Genomic DNA, 17862 nt, shown 5'->3' with positions numbered 1-17862 from the left:
CCCCCCACCACACCAAAGAGAGAGATGCACCCTGAGCACGAACGCGCCACCAGCCCGCCTGAGCCGACGCTGCCCAGACCGGCCTGAGCATGCGTGGCCAGACCCGCCGCCCCAGCACACGCTGCCCCGCCGCTGAGCACACGCTATCCCCTGCCTGAGCACACATGCCCCCAGCCATCCGAGCCAAACGCTGCCCCCCAGCTCCACCCTCAGCAACGCTGCTCCCCGCCCGAACACACGCTGCCCCAGCATCCGCCCGAGCACTGGCACGTGCCCCCAGCCCGCCCGAGCACACGCTGCCTCCCAGCCCCGAGCGACCCCCCCACCACACCAAAGAGAGAGATGCACCCTGAGCACGAACGCGCCACCAGCCCGCCTGAGCCGACGCTGCCCAGACCGGCCTGAGCATGCGTGGCCAGACCCGCCGCCCCAGCACACGCTGCCCCGCCGCTGAGCACACGCTATCCCCTGCCTGAGCACACATGCCCCCAGCCATCCGAGCCAAACGCTGCCCCCCAGCTCCACCCTCAGCAACGCTGCTCCCCGCCCGAACACACGCTGCCCCAGCATCCGCCCGAGCACTGGCACGTGCCCCCAGCCCGCCCGAGCACACGCTGCCTCCCAGCCCCGAGCGACGCGTGTGCTCGGGGTGGAGGAAGCGTGCGCTCGGGGCTGGGGGCAGTGTGTGCTCGGGGCAGGGATAGTGTTTGCTGGGGGGGGACTGGGGGCAGCGTGTGTTTGGGCAGGCGCAGCGTGTGCTCGGGGCAGGGTCTAGGGGCAGCATGTGCTCAGGGTGGAGGAAGCATGTGCTCGGGGCTGGGGCTGGGGCTGGGGGCAGTGTGTGCTCAGGGTGGGGGACGGGGGCAGCGTGTGTTCGGGGCAGGGTCTGGCAGCAGCGTGTGCTCGGGGCGGGGGGCAGTTCCTCTGGTTTGGCGCTCAGCACTAGGTATCCCCAGCACCGTGCAGCGCAGGGCCCAGCAGGGAGCCAGCGCCAGGGTCCGAGCTGGCAGAGCGACTCCCTCTGCCTCCCCCCTGGCATGGAGCAGCGCCCGTGCCATGTGCTGCTGTGCTGTGCAATGCGTTCCCTGTAACCCGTGTGTCTGTCTCCATGCAGGCCCGGCCCCGGCGGCGCTGGACCGTGATTGGGCCCTGGAGGGCAGCGGGGGAAATGGTATGGTACCCACTTTGCTTGGCGTCTCGCCCACTGCCTCTCTCGTTCCCCCTCTTTGTACGAGCAACCCTGGCCCAGCAGCTCGCAGGCTGACCCTGCACTTCCCTGCGGGGGGTGGTCAAGGGTGGGGTGAGGCAGCTCACCCCGGGGGAGGGGGGGCTCTAATGAGCTGCAGGGGGGGGAGCGTCAGGAAGCAGCACTGGCTCTCCTGGGTGCAGCCAGGTTAATGTTAAGCCCAGGTGTGGGATGGAGTGGCTCCCAGCGCCCCCTGCTGTCTGATCCCAGCTCTCGCCCTGCAGACGCCCCAGGCCAGTACGGAGCCTACTTCCAGGATGGCGGCTACCTTGCGCTCCCCCGTCACGTGCTGCCCCGCAGGTGAGTGGGCCCCCTATGCTGTGACGGGGAGAAGGGGCATCGCCCCAGGGTCATCTGTGTTCGGGAAGGCCCGCAGCTCCCAGCATGCGCCATTGGGGTGAGCACTGGCTCCGAGTGCCAGCCCTGCCATGTTCTGCGTAGCCGGGGAGGAGCCTGGAGTGTGAGCTGGGCAGGCCGCTCTGTAAGCAGCCCTCTGGCTGGGTCCCCCCAGGAGCCGCATGGCCTGGCTCCGGGAACCAGAGGAATGGCAAAGCTGGGCCCTGGGCAGGGGGACTGGGGGCTGGGGGGGGGGCAGCGCTGCCAGGGCACACCATGGTCTGGTCCTTACCCCCCACCAGGGCTGACGGCCGCTGTCTTCTCCTTGCAGTCACCCCAAGTCTCCAGAGACCATTGAGCTGGAAGTGCGCACGCGCTCCCTGAATGGCCTCCTCCTGTGGCAGGGCGTGGTGAGTCGCACTAGGGGCTGGGCCCCTCGCTGTGTATGGAGAGGATCTGGGCCGGGGCAGGTGGAAGCCAGGCCAGCATAGGTGGCTGGGGCAGGTAGGAGGTGGGTGGGTGACGGGGAGGGGCTGTCTGGGCTCCCTGGTGTTCCAGGTGAGGGTGACGAGGGCAGGATCCAGGAGGGTGGGGGGGCACATTGGAGATGAGGGCAGCCTGGACGTGCTTCATGGGGCTGGGTTCCAGGGCTGAGGGTGGCACCGAGGACAGGCTGCAGCCTCATCCCCAGCCAGGGTGACTCCATCGCCAGCACTTGCTGGCCTGGAGTTCTACAGCGGCGGGTTGAGAGCAGCCAGCAAGGGGGTAGAGGGGCCAGCGCGTGAGTAAGGACAGAGCTGGGCACCCCACTGGGGAGAGGGCCAGGGCTGAGAGGGCACTGGATTTACCAGCTTCTCCCTCAGCACGTAGGGGCACAGTGAGCCCCTCGGGGGAGCCAGGATGGAGGGCAGGGCTAGGCGCATGGGCCCCCAGGAAGGGCAGAGCAGCCAGGCTCCTGGCTGACCTCTGGAGAGGAGGGAGAGGGGCCTCCCTTCCAGGGAAGGGGGTGCCAGGCAGGCCTGATCAGCAGTGCCGCCTGCTGTCAGTTGGGGGATTGGCTGCTGAGTGTGATCAGGACACCCATCCACCAGCATGGCGCGCCGGCCAGCATGCTGGGCTGTTCCCTCCCCCGCTATGGCATGGGCTAGAACCCAGCTCCACTCTGGACTCATCCCATTGTCCGACCTGCCTGCGCATGCATGAAACCAGCCTGTGCCACCTGGCTCAGGCCAGAGAGCCAGGCCCATACTAATCTACCATGCTCAACTGTTCATTCCATGCCATGCGGGGCTGGCATTGCCCTCGGGTACCACTCCCTGAGCAGTGCCATGGCTGCCAGGCTCCTCATCACCCCCGTGGCGCATGCTGCTTCGCTGTCCATGGGCATTTCACCGCCCCGTTGCACGTTTCTCCTCCAGGTGACCGGGCAGCCTGCTTTCAAGCCACATGCTACTAGCGAGGTATTTACTGCAGGGCCCTTGGGTGCTGGGCCTGGCACCATGTGGGGAGCAGTAGTGGGGCTTACAGCCTCTGGGATCACCAGGCTGTGCCTGGTGCACGGGCACCTGCATGCACCACAGCCAGAGACAGACGTGGAGCCCTGACTGGCGAACACTCCCTGCAACTTGGTCCCAACAGCCGTGTCTGCCGTTGGCCCCAGCCGCGCAGGGGTGGGCATTTCCCACGGCCCGTGGGCAGTGCAGCTGGCTGCCTGTATAGGGTCAGTCGGAGCATCCAGCCCAGGGTTGCCAAGAAGTCCTGCAGGGGAGCAAGCGCTGCTGGTTGGCTGCTTCATGGGCCCCGTGGCGCTGGCTGGCTCATGCCCTGGGTCCAGCCATGGAACTGGTTCCCACATTCCCGGGTGGCAGGCAGGGCCCATGGCTCCAGGGCTGGCTCCTGAGCAGGGTCCCAGCCAGACAGGAGCCAGCAGTCTCATAACGTCTCTCTGGCAGGAGGAAGGGCAGAACGGCAAAGCCAAGGACTTCATCAGCCTCGGCCTGAGAGATGGACACCTGGTGTTCAGGTGAGCATGGCCTGGCGCCAGCTGAGGAGCAAACTGCCACGTGGCCCCTGACGTGCCCGTCCTGCCAGCCAGGGAGGATGTCCAGGGCACAGGCTAGAATCCCCAGATCCACCTGCCCTGGGCCCACCTTCCCCCTGCTCCCAGATTCACCTTCCCCCTCCCCCCAGCATCTCAGATCCACCTTCCACCATCCCTAGGACTCTTGACCTCCTTCCCCCTGACCCAGGGACCCGGGATCCACCTTCTCTCTCCTCCTGGACTCTTCTTCCCCATCACCCCAGGACCTCAGACTCTCCTTCCCCTGGAATCTCGGACCCACCGTCCCCTACACCTGGGACCCCAGACCCACCTGCACCCCGGATCCTCATTCCCCCTGCCTGGGACCTCGGACCCACCTTCTCTCCCCACTTCTTCCACTTCAGATCCGCTCTCCCGCCTCTGGGACCCTAGACACACCCTGAGCCCCACCCCTAGGGTCCCAGAACTATCTTTCCTCGGTCTCCCCCAGACCCCATTCTCCCCAAGCGCTGGGTAATGCAGATGTCCCCACCACCGAGAACTGACTAATGCAGGCGCTGCTCCCTCCCCCAAACGCTGGGTAATGCGGACGCTGCCCCCCAGGAGTGGGTGCTAATGCCAGCCGTACTCCCCGCAGTTACCAGCTGGGCAGTGGTGAAGCCAGCATCGTCTCTGAGGACCCCATCAACGATGGAGAGTGGCACAGAGTGACAGCCATTCGGTGAGGGGCCCCGGGTCTTAGCTCATCGCCGGCCTGCAGCCACACAGTGCCTGGGAAGGGAGCGGGAGAGAGCCATCCCACTGCAAGGCAGCCCTCCTACTATTCTGCCAAGATCCTTAGCCCCAGGCTCCTCCTGCAGAGGGGCTGAGCCGGGCTGCAGCCTGGAGCCAGGGAGCCCGGGGGGCAAGGGTGTCACTGGTATCAGTGGGCGCAGCTCCCCCGTGGTCGATCGTCCTGCCCCCTCGCTCCCGACTGGGATGGGGGCCGGCCTTAGACGAACCCGGCTCACGCCTGGCTCTGTGCCTTACAGGGAAGGCAGGCGGGGCTCCATTCAGGTGGACGGCGAGGAGCTGGTGAGTGGGGAGTCGCCAGGCAGCAACGTCATGGTGAACACCCAAGGCAGCGTGTACATAGGTGAGGCTGGACTGGCACCCTAGGGACCTGCGGGGTGCAGGCACCTGGGCTGTGTGGGACTTGGGAGACCTGGGAGTACAGGGTGGGAACTGGGGCTCTCCCCTGCCCGCTTCCTGGTCAGCTGGATCCTCCTCTCCAGGAACCTAATGCCCAGGAGCCCTGTCTGAGCCGGCATTGCTGCTTCTGGGAGAGAACTAGGAGCAATGGGGGCTGGCCTGGCCCAGGGCTGGGCACTTCCCATGGCAGGATGGGCCCAGCTCCCAGGCTCTGCGGGGCCCAGGGCTGTGCACTAACCATGGCGGGTGGGGCTGGTTCCCAGGGATCTGCGGGGCCCAGGCCGGGCACTAACCATGGCGGGTGGGGCCCAGGGCCAGGCACTAACCGTGGCGGATGGGGCTGGCTCCCGGGGCTCTGTGGGGCCCAGAGCCAGGCACTAACCGTGGCGGATGGGGCCGGCTCTCGGGGCTCTGTGGGGCCCAGGGCCAGGCACTAACCGTGGCGGATGGGGCCGGCTCCCGGGGCTCTGTGGGGCCCAGGGCCAGGCACTAACCGTGGCGGATGGGGCCGGCTCCCGGGGCTCTGTGGGGCCCAGGGCCAGGCACTAACCGTGGCGGATGGGGCCGGCTCCCGGGGCTCTGTGGGGCCCAGGGCCAGGCACTAACCGTGGCGGATGGGGCCGGCTCCCGGGGCTCTGTGGGGCCCAGGGCCAGGCACTAACCGTGGCGGATGGGGCCGGCTCCCGGGGCTCTGTGGGGCCCAGGGCCAGGCACTAACCGTGGCGGATGGGGCCGGCTCCCGGGGCTCTGTGGGGCCCAGAGCCAGGCACTAACCGTGGCGGATGGGGCCGGCTCCCGGGGCTCTGTGGGGCCCAGGGCCAGGCACTAACCGTGGCGGATGGGGCCGGCTCCCGGGGCTCTGTGGGGCCCAGGGCCAGGCACTAACCGTGGCGGATGGGGCCGGCTCCCGGGGCTCTGTGGGGCCCAGGGCCAGGCACTAACCGTGGCGGATGGGGCCGGCTCCCGGGGCTCTGTGGGGCCCAGGGCCAGGCACTAACCGTGGCGGATGGGGCCGGCTCCCGGGGCTCTGTGGGGCCCAGGGCCAGGCACTAACCGTGGCGGATGGGGCCGGCTCCCGGGGCTCTGTGGGGCCCAGGGCCAGGCACTAACCGTGGCGGATGGGGCCGGCTCCCGGGGCTCTGTGGGGCCCAGGGCCAGGCACTAACCGTGGCGGATGGGGCCGGCTCCCGGGGCTCTGTGGGGCCCAGGGCCAGGCACTAACCGTGGTGGATGGGGCCGGGTCCCGGGGCTCTGCAGAGCCCAGGTGTGTTGCACAGGATGGGACCCTGGTGCAATTGTGTGCTGGGGAGCAGAGGACGCAACATTCCCGGTTTGGGGCTGAGCTGAGAAGATCGTGATCACTTGGGGAATTCCTATAAACCCCCACCAAGAAGGGAGGGACGGTTCTAGTGATTAGAGCGGGGAGGGGAGGGGGGTCCGTCCCCAGCTCGTGCCCTGCGTGTGCCCTTAGCTCACTCCATGTCTCGGTTTCCCTACGTCTCCATGTGAATGGGCGTAAGAGCTGCCCAGCCCACTCTCTGGCAGTGCCTGGTGCCCTGGGTGATCCAGCCCCGGCTGTGGCTGCTGGAGCGCTGGGGACAGCGGAGCATGGGGCTGCCCCCGGCGGTGTCTTTGGGAGCTGACTGTTTCTCCTCTTGCCCCCAGGAGGCGCCCCTGCCATCCAAGCCCTGACCGCCGGCAAGTTCCGCTCAGGAATCACAGGGTGCATTAAAAACCTGGTGCTGAGCAGCGAGCCAGGCCAGCCGCCCCGGCAGCCCATTGACTTGCAGCACCGCGCGGAGGCTGGAGTTAACACGCAGGAGTGCCCCTCGTAGGCTGGCCGGCGCCTGCCCCGTCCGCAGGCAGCGCGAGACGTCGGCCGTTTTATTATTACGATGATTCACTTTTTTAAAGAAACCCAGAGGAAAATGGTGCTTTGCTGCTACCCCAGACCAGTGGGGGATGGGTTTGTTTGTGATTGGGGCATGGCAGCAGGGGGGCAGCCACGCCTCCTGCCAGCCCCATGGGAACGCAGACCCTTCGGAACTCAGACGGTGGATTCGAGCCAACCGCGCTGGGCCCAGGGCCCTAGAGAGCCGGGAGCCCAACCCAGTGCCAGCCCTCTCCACGTCCTGCCCCACAGGGGCCCCACGGGATGGGGAGCTTCCCCCTCTGGCTTCAGTGCTCAGAGCATGTTTCCCCGAACTGGGCGGGAAGGAGGGTGCCAGCTGGCTCTGCTGTGCCCCATGCCTGCTACAGGACGGGAGGGCTGGGGAGAGGGGAAGGCAGGGCATCTTTTCTCCTCTGGGGAGGGACAGGATCCACATTCATCCTCCAAAGTCAGGAGAGTGAGCTCGAAGTCACAGCCTGCCTTGCAGGTGGCATGCCTCACCCTGCTTGGTGAGAGCTGCCCCCTCTCTCCAGGAGCAGTGAGGGGGCAGGCGGGGGGCTCCGAGCCTGGGCACCCCTCCCGCTCCATTCCCTGGGCAGCACTACAGGGCCAGCAGGCCAGGGCGGGAGTTCCCACCAGGATCTGTCTGTTTACACTGTGGCCATCCCCGTTGCTTCAGCCACGCTCCAGCCCCCGCACCGTGGCTGCCCCAAGCCCCTAGCGGGGGCTGTCTCCCTAGAGCCTCACCTGGAGGGTTGTGACGCGGAGCAGGAGGGCAGGGCAGGCCCCAAGAGCGACCACAGCTCATGCTGCAGGGTACCCTGGCCAGCATCCTGCATGCATGGCTTGGGGCCTATGCATAAGGGCAGCCCCACGGCTCGCTCCAGGTGCTGGTGGCAGGGGCATCCCATGGCTAGAGGCTGTCATGTGTTCCTGTTGGCAGCCAGCAGACACGCCCCGCTCCCCTCCAAAAAAAGATCATTCCTCCCCACTCAGATGTGCGGACAGATGCAAGTGCCTTACTAGCAGCAGGACCCTCTGGGGGCCAGGCTGCCCCTATTCACCCAACAACCATTGGGCAGACACTTAAAAGCTGCCCACCCATTCCCTGCCCTGCCCTGCCTGGCTGGGGGGCGTTCCCTGCTCTGGAGCCGTCTGCTCGCAGGACAATCTTCGCTCACTGCTCTTGCCGGATCTGCCAGGTCCAGATCTAAACACTTACCCAGGGCCGGGCCCTGTGAATTGCACCACCAACTGCACTGGCTGGAGTCTGCCCAGCATCACGGCTCCTTTTTCACCACCAGCGTCACTTGGTGGGACAGAGACGACTCGGCCTAGGCAGCGGCAGGCCGGGCAGAACAGTCCACCACCGGCTCCCTGAGCAGAACCAAGAGCTCCAAGGGCACCTGTTCAAACTGAGCCCAGCAAATGTCACCTCTCTGCCTGGGGTGACGTCCCACCCAGGGCGAGGCGCCAGCATATGGCACGGCTCCCGCTGCCTTGCATTGCCCGTCTGCCCAGGGCGGCTACCACCCCAGAGAACAGCAGGGAGCCAGGCTGCTTGTGTTCCTGCCGTTCAGATGGCGCCCTGTTAACGCACCCGACCCCAGACCATGTCCGATTTGTGCTGTTTCACTGGATTCCTATTAAACGACTGATAACGCCTGAGCTGTCTGTCGGAGGGTGAGCTGCACCTTGGCCCGTGTGTCTGTCTCAGGCGCCTCCTGGCCGGGCCGGGCCGGGAGTCATGGCATGGGGGGTGTTAGCAGTTCTCCCATGGGGTCCTCTTTGTTAATGAATCCAAGCAGCTGCAGGCAGGGCCCCACCAGTCCTATGGGCCCATTAAGCCAAGCTAGCAGCTGGTGGGGCTTCTTCCGGGGTGGGATGGGAGCCAGGGCGAAGCCCACACTCCTCTTCCTCTGGCTGGGGAGCAGCATTTGCGCTAGGGCCACAAGTGCTGAAAAGCAGCTCAGCTCCAGCTAAGAGGAGCTGCAGCCAGTTTACACCAGATGGGGCTCTGGCCCACTGGTCCTAGTGCAGGAGCTGGGGGAAAGCCCCAGGGCCCCTTCTGTCCCTAAATAAACCAGATTCTCTGGGGCCCATTGCTCTGCCTCGACCCGCCAGGGGCAGGGGCACTGCATTCCACCAGCTTGCCAGCAAGGCAAGAGGGGCAGGGGCCTGGCTGCTGGCAGAACTGCCCCTGGGCAGGCCAGGCTCTAACCAGCCCAAAGCTGGCGGTGGATTCTCCCTGAAAAGGCCCCAAGCCTGCTCCACTCAGCCTGAACCATCTCAGGGATGGGGCTGCCCCACTGCGCTGTGGGAGTGCCCCAGACGTGCCTGGCTTCCCAGCCTCAGCTGGGTCCCGCAGGCTGCAGAGGGCAGTAGTGGCCATTAGTGTCGGCTGTCCTGAGGTTGGGAGCCGCCTGGGCTTGGTTTCCAGAGGGGCTGAATGCTGGCAGCTCATGGAGTTGCAAAGGAGTTCGGGGGCTTGGAGCTGCTGCCAAATCCGGCCCTCGGCACAGATGGGGCACCTGCAAAAGAAGGCGGGTGCAGCGCCCCAGGAAAGGGCCAGGTCTGGTCACCTCCAAAGCTCTTGCAGTAGCATGACCCTGACAGCACGGGCAGCACTAGTGATGCCCATCCAGCCTCCCCGCTTGCAGGGCCAGCTCAGGGCTGGGCACACACAGCTCCAAAGCAAAGGGCCTGCTTGTTTTATTAGCTGTGGACAACCTACTGGGCTCACATCATGTGGTGGGATAATGCGTTCGGTGCGGCAGGCATCACAACAGTCCCGGGCAGAGCGCTGAGGGGGACTCGGCCTGCTCCCAGCAGCACGGTGCTCGGAGGCGAGGGGCAAATCCCCACTCTAGCTGCTGGTGAATCAGTCGCTCCTTCTGCCACCTGCATCACTCACTGGGGCAACTCCCGGGCTCTCTAGCAGCCCTCTGGGCCCTTGTGTTTCAGAGGTGGCGGGGGAGGGGGGGGCAAGCAGCTGAGCTGATCCATGGGACGAGGTGCAGGGAGCCTGGCCTGTGTCTATGGGAATGAGCAGAGGAGGTATTGGGAGCTGCCCTGTCCTCTCTCATCTCTCCCCACCCCGCACCCAGCTGGTATCCACAGCCCGTCCTGCTGTGACCCAAACCAGCGGAGAGAATCCCTGCAGCATAGACAGGAAAGGTTGGATCTCTGCTCCTCCAGCCCGGTGCCCGTCCCTGGGCAAGGATGGCATGGCTGACATCAGATGGGCAGGTCGGCGCTGTGCTGCGGCGTGACTTTGCTGGAACAGCCATGGTTCCTGTGGGCACAGCTGCGGGGGCAGAGTTGGCATGAGGCCCACATGGAGTTGCAGCCAGGCAGGAAGCGGCAGGCCCCGAGTCTCCAGATAAACCAGCCAGGGGACCAGCAGCACCAGAGCAGGAGGGCTGAGCCCACGCCAAGCCCCAGGAGGATGTAGAAGGCCAGCAGGGAGCGCGAGCTCCTCTCACCTGGAGAGGAAGGAAAAGGGCTGGGGACAGTGAGTGCCGGATGCCTCCTTTCAGCTCCCCAGCACCGCTCTGCCCGCTACGTGCTGGAGCCAAAAGCAGACCACTCTGGCAAGCCTGCCCTGCCACAGAGTGGGCAGAGCCCCAGGGGCTCCCATGCCCTCAGTGCCACAGCCATGGGGCCACAGGGTCTGAGTTGCTGCCACCCTGTTCCTTCTGCAATGTGGTGCTAAGCCAGCTGCAGTGTGCATGAGGCGCGAGACACCAGGGACAGGGTGGACAGAGGCGGCAATGCTGCAGCAGGCTCCCAGGCACTGGCCCATGCAGGGTCGCTGTAGGGAGGTGTTGGGAGTGGAATGGCGCAGGTGCCCGTTGCAGGGCCCAAAGCCTCGGCGGGGGTCAGTGTGAGACAGCAACCCATCTCCCACTCCGCTGCTGAGGGGCTGCTCCTAGAGCCTGAGCGCAGAGCAGGGGGGAGGAGGAACACACGTATGCATGCCTGTCATCGCACACGTATCATCTCACACACACACCACTTCCACCTGTCATAGCACGTGTATGTGTCATTGCACCCACATGCACCAGCCTGTTGTTACAAATGCAGCCACCTCTCATTGCACAGCTCATAGCACACGTACATATGCACCTCCCCTATTGCATACCCCTGCACCTACCTGTCAGTGCACATTCCTGCATGTGTCAATGCATGCACACAAATCATACACCCACCTGTCATTACACAGATGCACACCTGTCATTACAAACATCATCATGCACACATAGCTGTCATTGCACACACGCACGTAATTGCACAGGTATCATTGCACATGTACACACAGCTGTTGTTGCATATGCACACAGGTAAACATGCAACTACATGCCATTAGACACCCATGCACGTGTCATTGCACACATGCACATACAGGTAGGTGCAGGTGTATGCCTGTCATCATACGTTTGTCCTTACACATGTACACACATCTGTCATTGCACACACATGCATGTCATTGCACATGTGCACATATTACATACACATCATTGCATATGGACACACGTCTGTCATTACACATGTGCATACACCTGTCATACACACATGCACATGCAGCCACCTGTCTGCATGCACCCATGCACGTGTCATTACACACACATCCAACTATCATTGGACATGCACACACACACACAGAGCCACATATCTGCCATTGCCTATGAGCACACGTGTCATCACACAAGTATACACTGATGTCATTACACATGCACTCACGTTATTGCACATGTACATACATGCCTGTTATTGCACACACACACACACCGCACATGTACACACCTGTCATTGCACAAGTGCATGCACATCACCACACACATGCACCTACTTGTCATTACACACAACCACCTTCACACATGTGCACACAACCACCAGTCATTACACTCGCACACATCATCACACATACACACACACCTGTTGTGATGAACTAGGAATGTTCTTAATGTTTTGTCTGAACACTGTGTTGGTGCCTCAGTGTCCCCTATGCCTCTCCGCTCCACCATCGCCAGTCCATGCTGTTGCTGCTTCTCCTGCAGCTTTTCCTCAGGCTCTTGCTCTCTCTCACAGTCCTCTCTCTCTCGGGCTATGCTCCAATCCCATCCATTTCCAATCCCCTGATGGGGAACCCAATCGTGAAGATCCTTGTCTGGTTGGGGACCAGACTCTCAGGAGTGCCTGGCTGCTGCTCCAGCTGCTCCCAGATCCTCTTGTAGCCCCATCTGGGTCAGGAATCTGCTCCTCAGAGCGGTCCTCCTCCTCCAACTGCACGATTAACTGTGCCTTGGTGAACTTCCCCATGCGTAACTCTCTCTTTGTGCACAGGATCACAATGTCCTTCTTAAGGAGATGGTGATAGGCCATCACTTCACCGTTCCCAAGTGGCTCTGGACTCACAGGCCTGTGTGCTCTTGGCTCCCCCATGGTTTCCAGGAAGAACCCCTGGTGTGCCAGCCCTTCTCGTGATCACCACCTCTTTGCCAGGGTCGAGCTGCAGACTCCTCCACCCCTGGGACTGCTCCTGCAATCCCCAGGGGAACCCTGCTACTGCAAAATCCTTCTCTCTCCCAGGGTCGAGCGGCAAGCTCCTCCGCCCCTGAGACTGCTCACTGCAGTCCTCAGGGGGACCCCGTTACTCCAACAGTCCTTCTCGCTGGTCACACACTTCCAGAGGTTAACTGCCCCCTGAAACCATCCCTCTCTGAGCCTTCAGCACGCCTGCTCCTCATTATCCCTCCTCTGTTTTACTGCTCCCCAGACACTTACTGCAAGAAGCGCTGTCCACGGGGTGCAGTACATCCCACCACTACCACCAGTTGTCATGGAGTCCCTGGGTGATGCTCTGGAACTGCTCCCCACTAAGCCAGTCAGGACTCTGGGGAGCCTCCTCTCCATTGGAGCAGACTTGTTCAGGGCAAGAAGCTCACATGGCTTCACCTGCTGGGTCTCTCCTTGGAGCATTCAGCATATCCCCCTCCATGCGTTTCCCACAGCGAGTCTGCCGCAGCAGGGTCCTGGGGAAGCCACCGGGTCCTGCACCCCCACTTCACAGTCAGACGAGACTCTCAGCCAGCCAGTAACACAGAGGTTTATTCGATGACAGGAACAGGGTCTAAAACAGAGCTTGTAGATACAGCGAACCAGACCCCTCGGCTGCGTCCATTCTGGGGGGCAATGAGCCAGACCCCTAGGTCTGCACTTCACTCCTCGTCCCCAGCCAGCTCCAGACTAACCACCCCCTCCTCTCTGGTCAGCTCCTTTCCCAGACCAGGAGGTCACCTGATCTCTTTGTTGCCAACACTTTCAGCTGGCATCTTTGCAGGGGAGTGGCCCAGGCCATCAGTTGCTAGGAGATAGTGTCAGGCATTTAGGTGCATTGGCTCTTTGCTCTGCAGCAATCACACACCCTTATTCAAACCACCTAGCTACTTAAGAACTGCCTAGGGGACACTGAGGCACCAACACAGTATTCAGAGAAAACAGTAAGAACATTCCTAGTTCATCACACCTGTCATTATAGATGCACACACATGCACATGTCACACGAGCACACACGTCATTACAGACACATTTCATTGTGCACACACGTGTCGACAGTCTCACTGCACATGCACACGTTTGTCATTGCACACATCATTGCACCTGCACATACATCCATCATTACACATGTGCATGTGTCATGAGATGCTCACACGTCCCTCATTGCACACATGCACAGCCACCTGCCATTACACATGTCATCACACATGTCTGTCATGACACATACATAGCTCTCATTGCACACACACACGTACCCACACATCTGTCAATCCTTTTGCAAAGTGCTGAGGGAATCCTGGGCTTTGGCCTCCCAGAAACGAGATCAGAAGGGGTCCGGGATGCCCACAGGTTTGGACTCCCCCCAGGGCATGTCGCAGGGAAGGCTGGTCCAGTGGTTTGGGTACTGAGCTGGGACCTGGTTCAAGTCCCTGCTCTACCACAGCCTCCCTGTATGGGGTGACCAGACAGCAAGTGTAAGTGGGATGGGGATGGGGATGGGGGGGTAATAGGTGCCTAGATGAGAAAAAGAAAAAGCTCAAGCACCCACCGAAAATAAATAGGGGGTGCTTAGCACCCGCAAGATCTTTTGTGGGCTACAGTGCTTGAACCGTGCTCCTGCCCCCGCTTGGCCTACCGCCCCCTCCTGAGGTCCTGCCCCCAGCTCATGAGGGGAGGAGGGGGCAGAGAGGCACACCCGCTGGCAAAAAGATGTCAGTGCCTGTGGTGGGTGGGTCCCGGGTGCCCCAGTCCCCGTCTGTAAAATGGGGAAAAGCCCAGCCCTGCCCCCAGGGCATGCTGAGAACAAGGCCAGGTGCTGAGCACATTTCTAGGCCAGGCCCGGGACGTTGTACCTGCTGCAGGCTCGTCCTGGGGCGTGGTGTCTGGGGCCAAGGGCTGGCTCTTCTCTGCCTCGCCACAGGCCACCAGGCAAGGAGTGATGTGGGCTGCAGGGCTGCTCGCAGGCTGGAGAAATGCTGATGTGGGCGGGCGGCCTGCATGGGGGAGGGGAAGGGGGTATAATTGCACCAGCTGCCAGTGCAGGCGTCAGCCCAGCAAAGAGTCCCCAGGCCAGGAAAACCCTTGGAGTGGAGCAGCCCTGAGCTTCTGCTGCCCCCTCCCACTCCTGGCTACTGCCTCACCTAAGGCCCCACAGAACTCCCCCCCCCCCGCCCACCCCGATCTGCTTGCTCCCCCGTCCTCCCATCCAGAATGCTCCCCTGCACTCCCGAGTGCACCAGGCAGGATCAGGCCCATATTTTCCACCCCCCTTTTCCATTATCTGCTCTCTGGGGTGCTCCCTCTACCCCGCCCCTGCCTGCCCTCCCCGGGGTTCTCCCCACCCACACTGACCTCTGCACTTGGCAGGGGGGTGGGCTGCCTGGTCCGAGCCATCCCCGCAGTTATCGATCCCCGTCCAGTCACACACCAGGCTCATGGGAATGCACTTGCTGTTCCGGCACTGGAAGTACGGCTCCTCGCTGCACTCGGACATGCTGAAGCCTGAAATGGACATGGCGAGCGCTGACAGCATGGCAGCTCCTGGTGTGTCGCACACCCTGTCGGCAGCTACTAGCACGCACTGGCGTGGGTACATGACTCAGTGGCAGAGATCAAGTGTACAGGCTCCCGGGGATGAGGAGTTTAGGGTACAAGAGATGGCTCAGGGCTGTGGGGTCTGGGAGGGTGTTTGGGTGCAGGAGGGGGTTCTGAGCTGGGGCAGGCGGTTGAGGTACAGGAGGGGGCTCCAGGCTGGGGCAGTGGGTGAGGCACAGGGGGAGGTTTGGGGGTTGGGTTGCTGGATGGCATGTACCTCAGGCGGCTCTCAGAAGAAGTCAGCCTGTCCGGCTCCTAGGCAGAGGGGCCAGAGGGCTCCGTATACTGCCTGTGCCTGCAGGCACCTCCCCTGCAGCTCCCACTGGCCGCGGTTCCTGGCCAATGGGAGCTGCAGAGCCAGCACTCGGGGCAGGGGCAGCACACAGAGCCCGCTGGCCACCCCAGTGCCTAGGAGCCGGACATGCCAACAGCTTCCAAGAGCCGCGCGGAGCCAGGTCAGGCCTGGAGCCAGCCTTAGCCCCGCTGCACCACCGACTGGCCCTTTAGCGGCCTGGTCAGTGGTGCTGATCGGAGCCACCAGGGTCCCTTTCCAACAGGGCATTCTGGTCAAAAGCCTGGCAACCTTAACCAGGCTGCAGCGTTTCAGACCCAGGATCTCTGCAAGCTGGGGCCCTGCAATCAGGAATTAACACCCCCACTAGCCACAGGTGAGCCAGCAGGAGGGCCAGGCATGCAAGAGGCTAAAGGATATGGCAGCACCCACTGCTCTGGGGAGGAGATGGCCTCTCCAGTCGTGGGGGGAGGTACCAGAGCAGTGGGGATGTCTGACCAGGAAGAAAGGCCTTTGGTTTCTCTTGGGACCCACTGGCTCTGGGGCCTGGCAGTGACCACTGAGAGCAGAGCCAGGCAATCACGCCACCCACACCCAGCTCACTGGTGTCAGGGACAGGTCGCCACTGATCTCAGCAAAGCCATGAGGGCACCCTAGCTAAAGGGCTCTTTGCAGGGCCAGGAACCCTGTATCTCAGAGCCCCAGACAGCTGGCACGCCCTGAAGCCCTGAACTACGCTGGCCACAGTGGGCTCGGCTCTGCGCAGGGGGGCGGGGGAGAGAGAGCATGAGGGTTCATGTAAGAGGATGTGCAACCTTGTGTGAGCGTGTGTGTGTGTGTGCACGCGCACGTGTGTTTGTATAGGAGAGTGTGTGTATGCAGCTGTTCATGTGCAGCCTTGTGTGTGTGTGTGTGTGTGTGTAAGCATGTGTGCAGCCATGTGTGAGATGTGGTATGCGTGTGTGCAGCCGTGTGTGTGTGTGTGCAGGGGTGTTTGTGTACCTGTGTGTGTGTGTGTGTGTGTGTGTATATAGGTATGTGTGCAGCCTGTGTGAGACGGTGTATGTTCAGGAATATATGCGCAGCTGTGCGTGTGGGACATAGGCACACGTTGGTGTGTGTTCCAGGTGGAGTCCCTGGCAAATAGGTGCATTTTCCCCGTGCTCAGATGAGTGTTCGGGGTGATGTGCTATCACACATGCTTGCTGCCGAGTCCATGTCATGCCTAATCCACTCCCCCCCTCCCACCGCCTGTCATGTGGCCTTTTGAATCTGCACCCCTGGGCATTCACGTGCCAGCCCTGCCTCGGCCCCCCGCCTGCCCTGATCCAGTCACCCAAAGACAAGGCTCCTGTGGAACCTGGCGGAGATTCAGCAGGTGGCATAAATACTGTTTATTTCTGCCACTGAAGCCTTTTGCCATATGTGCCCTGTCCCTGTGATGGCCAGTGACCAGGCCCCAGGGCCTAGCTGGCGAGGGCCCCCCGTGCAGGTGGGGGTGGGGGCTGGGCAGCTGATCTTTGGACTGAACACTGGTTGGAGCTGGGCAGTCTGGCAAAGTCCTTTGGCTTGTGCCGCCTGCACGTGTTGCCCCTCACCCAGCCGGAAAGATGTAAAATCGCCCACGAAATCCACCCGGGGCTGCTGCCCCCGTGTCACCAAGCGCAGGGTCAGGTAGTTCCCAGTGGACAGGATGGGCCTGGGGATGCTCTTCCCACACAGCGGGAACCCCAGCGGCTCGGCGGCGCGATCTCTGCCATCATAGAATTGCACATATGATCCAGCATTGCAGGGGTCCTGAAGCTCCCAGTTCCCACCGGATGAGGGCTGCCCAGGCCCCCTTTGACTGGGCCGGGCGGTCTCTGGGGGCAGAGGCGCTCGGGTGGCGTTGGGCGGGGGCCCGCCGCTGGGGGCCAGGCGCAGGAGGCTGTACACCAAGAAGAAGCGGAACTGGAACTGGACTTTGTCTCTGGGCGACGCGGCCTGCATGGTGAGGGAGCAGTCCGTCCCCGTGGCCACGAAGTAGTAGCGCCGGGAGTCCCTGTGCGAATTGATAATCAGCCCGTCGTCTCTGATGGTCTGCCCACAAAAATCCACCAGGTTAACTGAGGTTGGGGGAGAGAGAAAGATAGTCACCATCCAAGCCCCAGCAGGATGTGGAGGCCCTGAATCCCATGGCCATGGCCTCTGTCCCTGCCCTGAGAGACGGCAAAGAACGCAAACAGCTGCAGGCTCGTCCTGCCTAGCGCCCAGCTGCTCTAACAATGTGCACCAGCTCACACAGCTGCAGCCTGCTCTGGGGACACGCAGACGCCGCCTTCCAGGGTTGCGCCTCTGACCCCAAGGGCCAGGATCCACAAACCCCACAGCAGGCAAGAAGGGGTTAAAGAGCAGCCGTGGACTCAGGCAGCCCTGCCCCATGCACCTATGACTGATGCCAGGTTTGGAGGAGGTGCTTTACCAGGGAGAAGCCCAGTTCAGAGGACCCCCAGCTCTGGGAGAGCATCAGGCCTCTACCCCTCAGCTCCCAGCAGGAAGCCTAGCTGCTGCCAGGCTCCTGCACACAGTGGGTGCAGTACGATGGCCGGGTCCCTGGTGGTACTGGGCTCTACTGCTGTTAGTTTGGTTTTCATGCTTTGCTGTGGCCATAGATGCTGGAACGGGGTGGAGCTGGGGGGCTGCCCTACCCCCTGGCTTGAAGTGCAGGGGGA

The 17862-nt window shown here is 62.7% G+C and overlaps 2 protein-coding genes across 2 annotated transcripts in view; one reads left to right on the top strand and one right to left on the bottom strand.

Moving 5' to 3' along the window:
* HSPG2 (heparan sulfate proteoglycan 2) overlaps positions 1-6663 on the top strand; it is a 200523-nt gene extending 193860 nt beyond the window's left edge. Inside the window, exons 95-102 of the mRNA XM_075060406.1 lie at positions 1115-1171; positions 1471-1546; positions 1914-1992; positions 3001-3042; positions 3535-3605; positions 4261-4344; positions 4655-4758; positions 6480-6663. Of these exons, the coding sequence (XP_074916507.1) occupies positions 1115-1171; positions 1471-1546; positions 1914-1992; positions 3001-3042; positions 3535-3605; positions 4261-4344; positions 4655-4758; positions 6480-6649 (683 nt within the window). The 3' untranslated portion in view covers positions 6650-6663. The remainder of the gene's footprint in view (positions 1-1114; positions 1172-1470; positions 1547-1913; positions 1993-3000; positions 3043-3534; positions 3606-4260; positions 4345-4654; positions 4759-6479) is intronic.
* Positions 6664-9934: 3271 nt separating this feature from the next.
* LDLRAD2 (low density lipoprotein receptor class A domain containing 2) overlaps positions 9935-17862 on the bottom strand; it is a 37767-nt gene continuing 29839 nt past the window's right edge. Inside the window, exons 2-6 of the mRNA XM_075060222.1 lie at positions 16750-17256; positions 15356-15360; positions 14617-14749; positions 14118-14258; positions 9935-10190 (exon numbers count right to left, since the gene is read on the bottom strand). Coding sequence (XP_074916323.1) covers positions 9943-10190; positions 14118-14258; positions 14617-14749; positions 15356-15360; positions 16750-17256 — 1034 coding nt within the window. The 3' untranslated portion in view covers positions 9935-9942. The remainder of the gene's footprint in view (positions 10191-14117; positions 14259-14616; positions 14750-15355; positions 15361-16749; positions 17257-17862) is intronic.

Source organism: Chelonoidis abingdonii, chromosome 23 (genome assembly GCF_003597395.2).
Source record: "Chelonoidis abingdonii isolate Lonesome George chromosome 23, CheloAbing_2.0, whole genome shotgun sequence".
Lineage (NCBI taxonomy): Eukaryota > Metazoa > Chordata > Testudines > Testudinidae > Chelonoidis > Chelonoidis abingdonii.
Note: the sequence above shows the minus strand (reverse complement) of the source record. Positions and strands in the feature narration are given on the sequence as shown.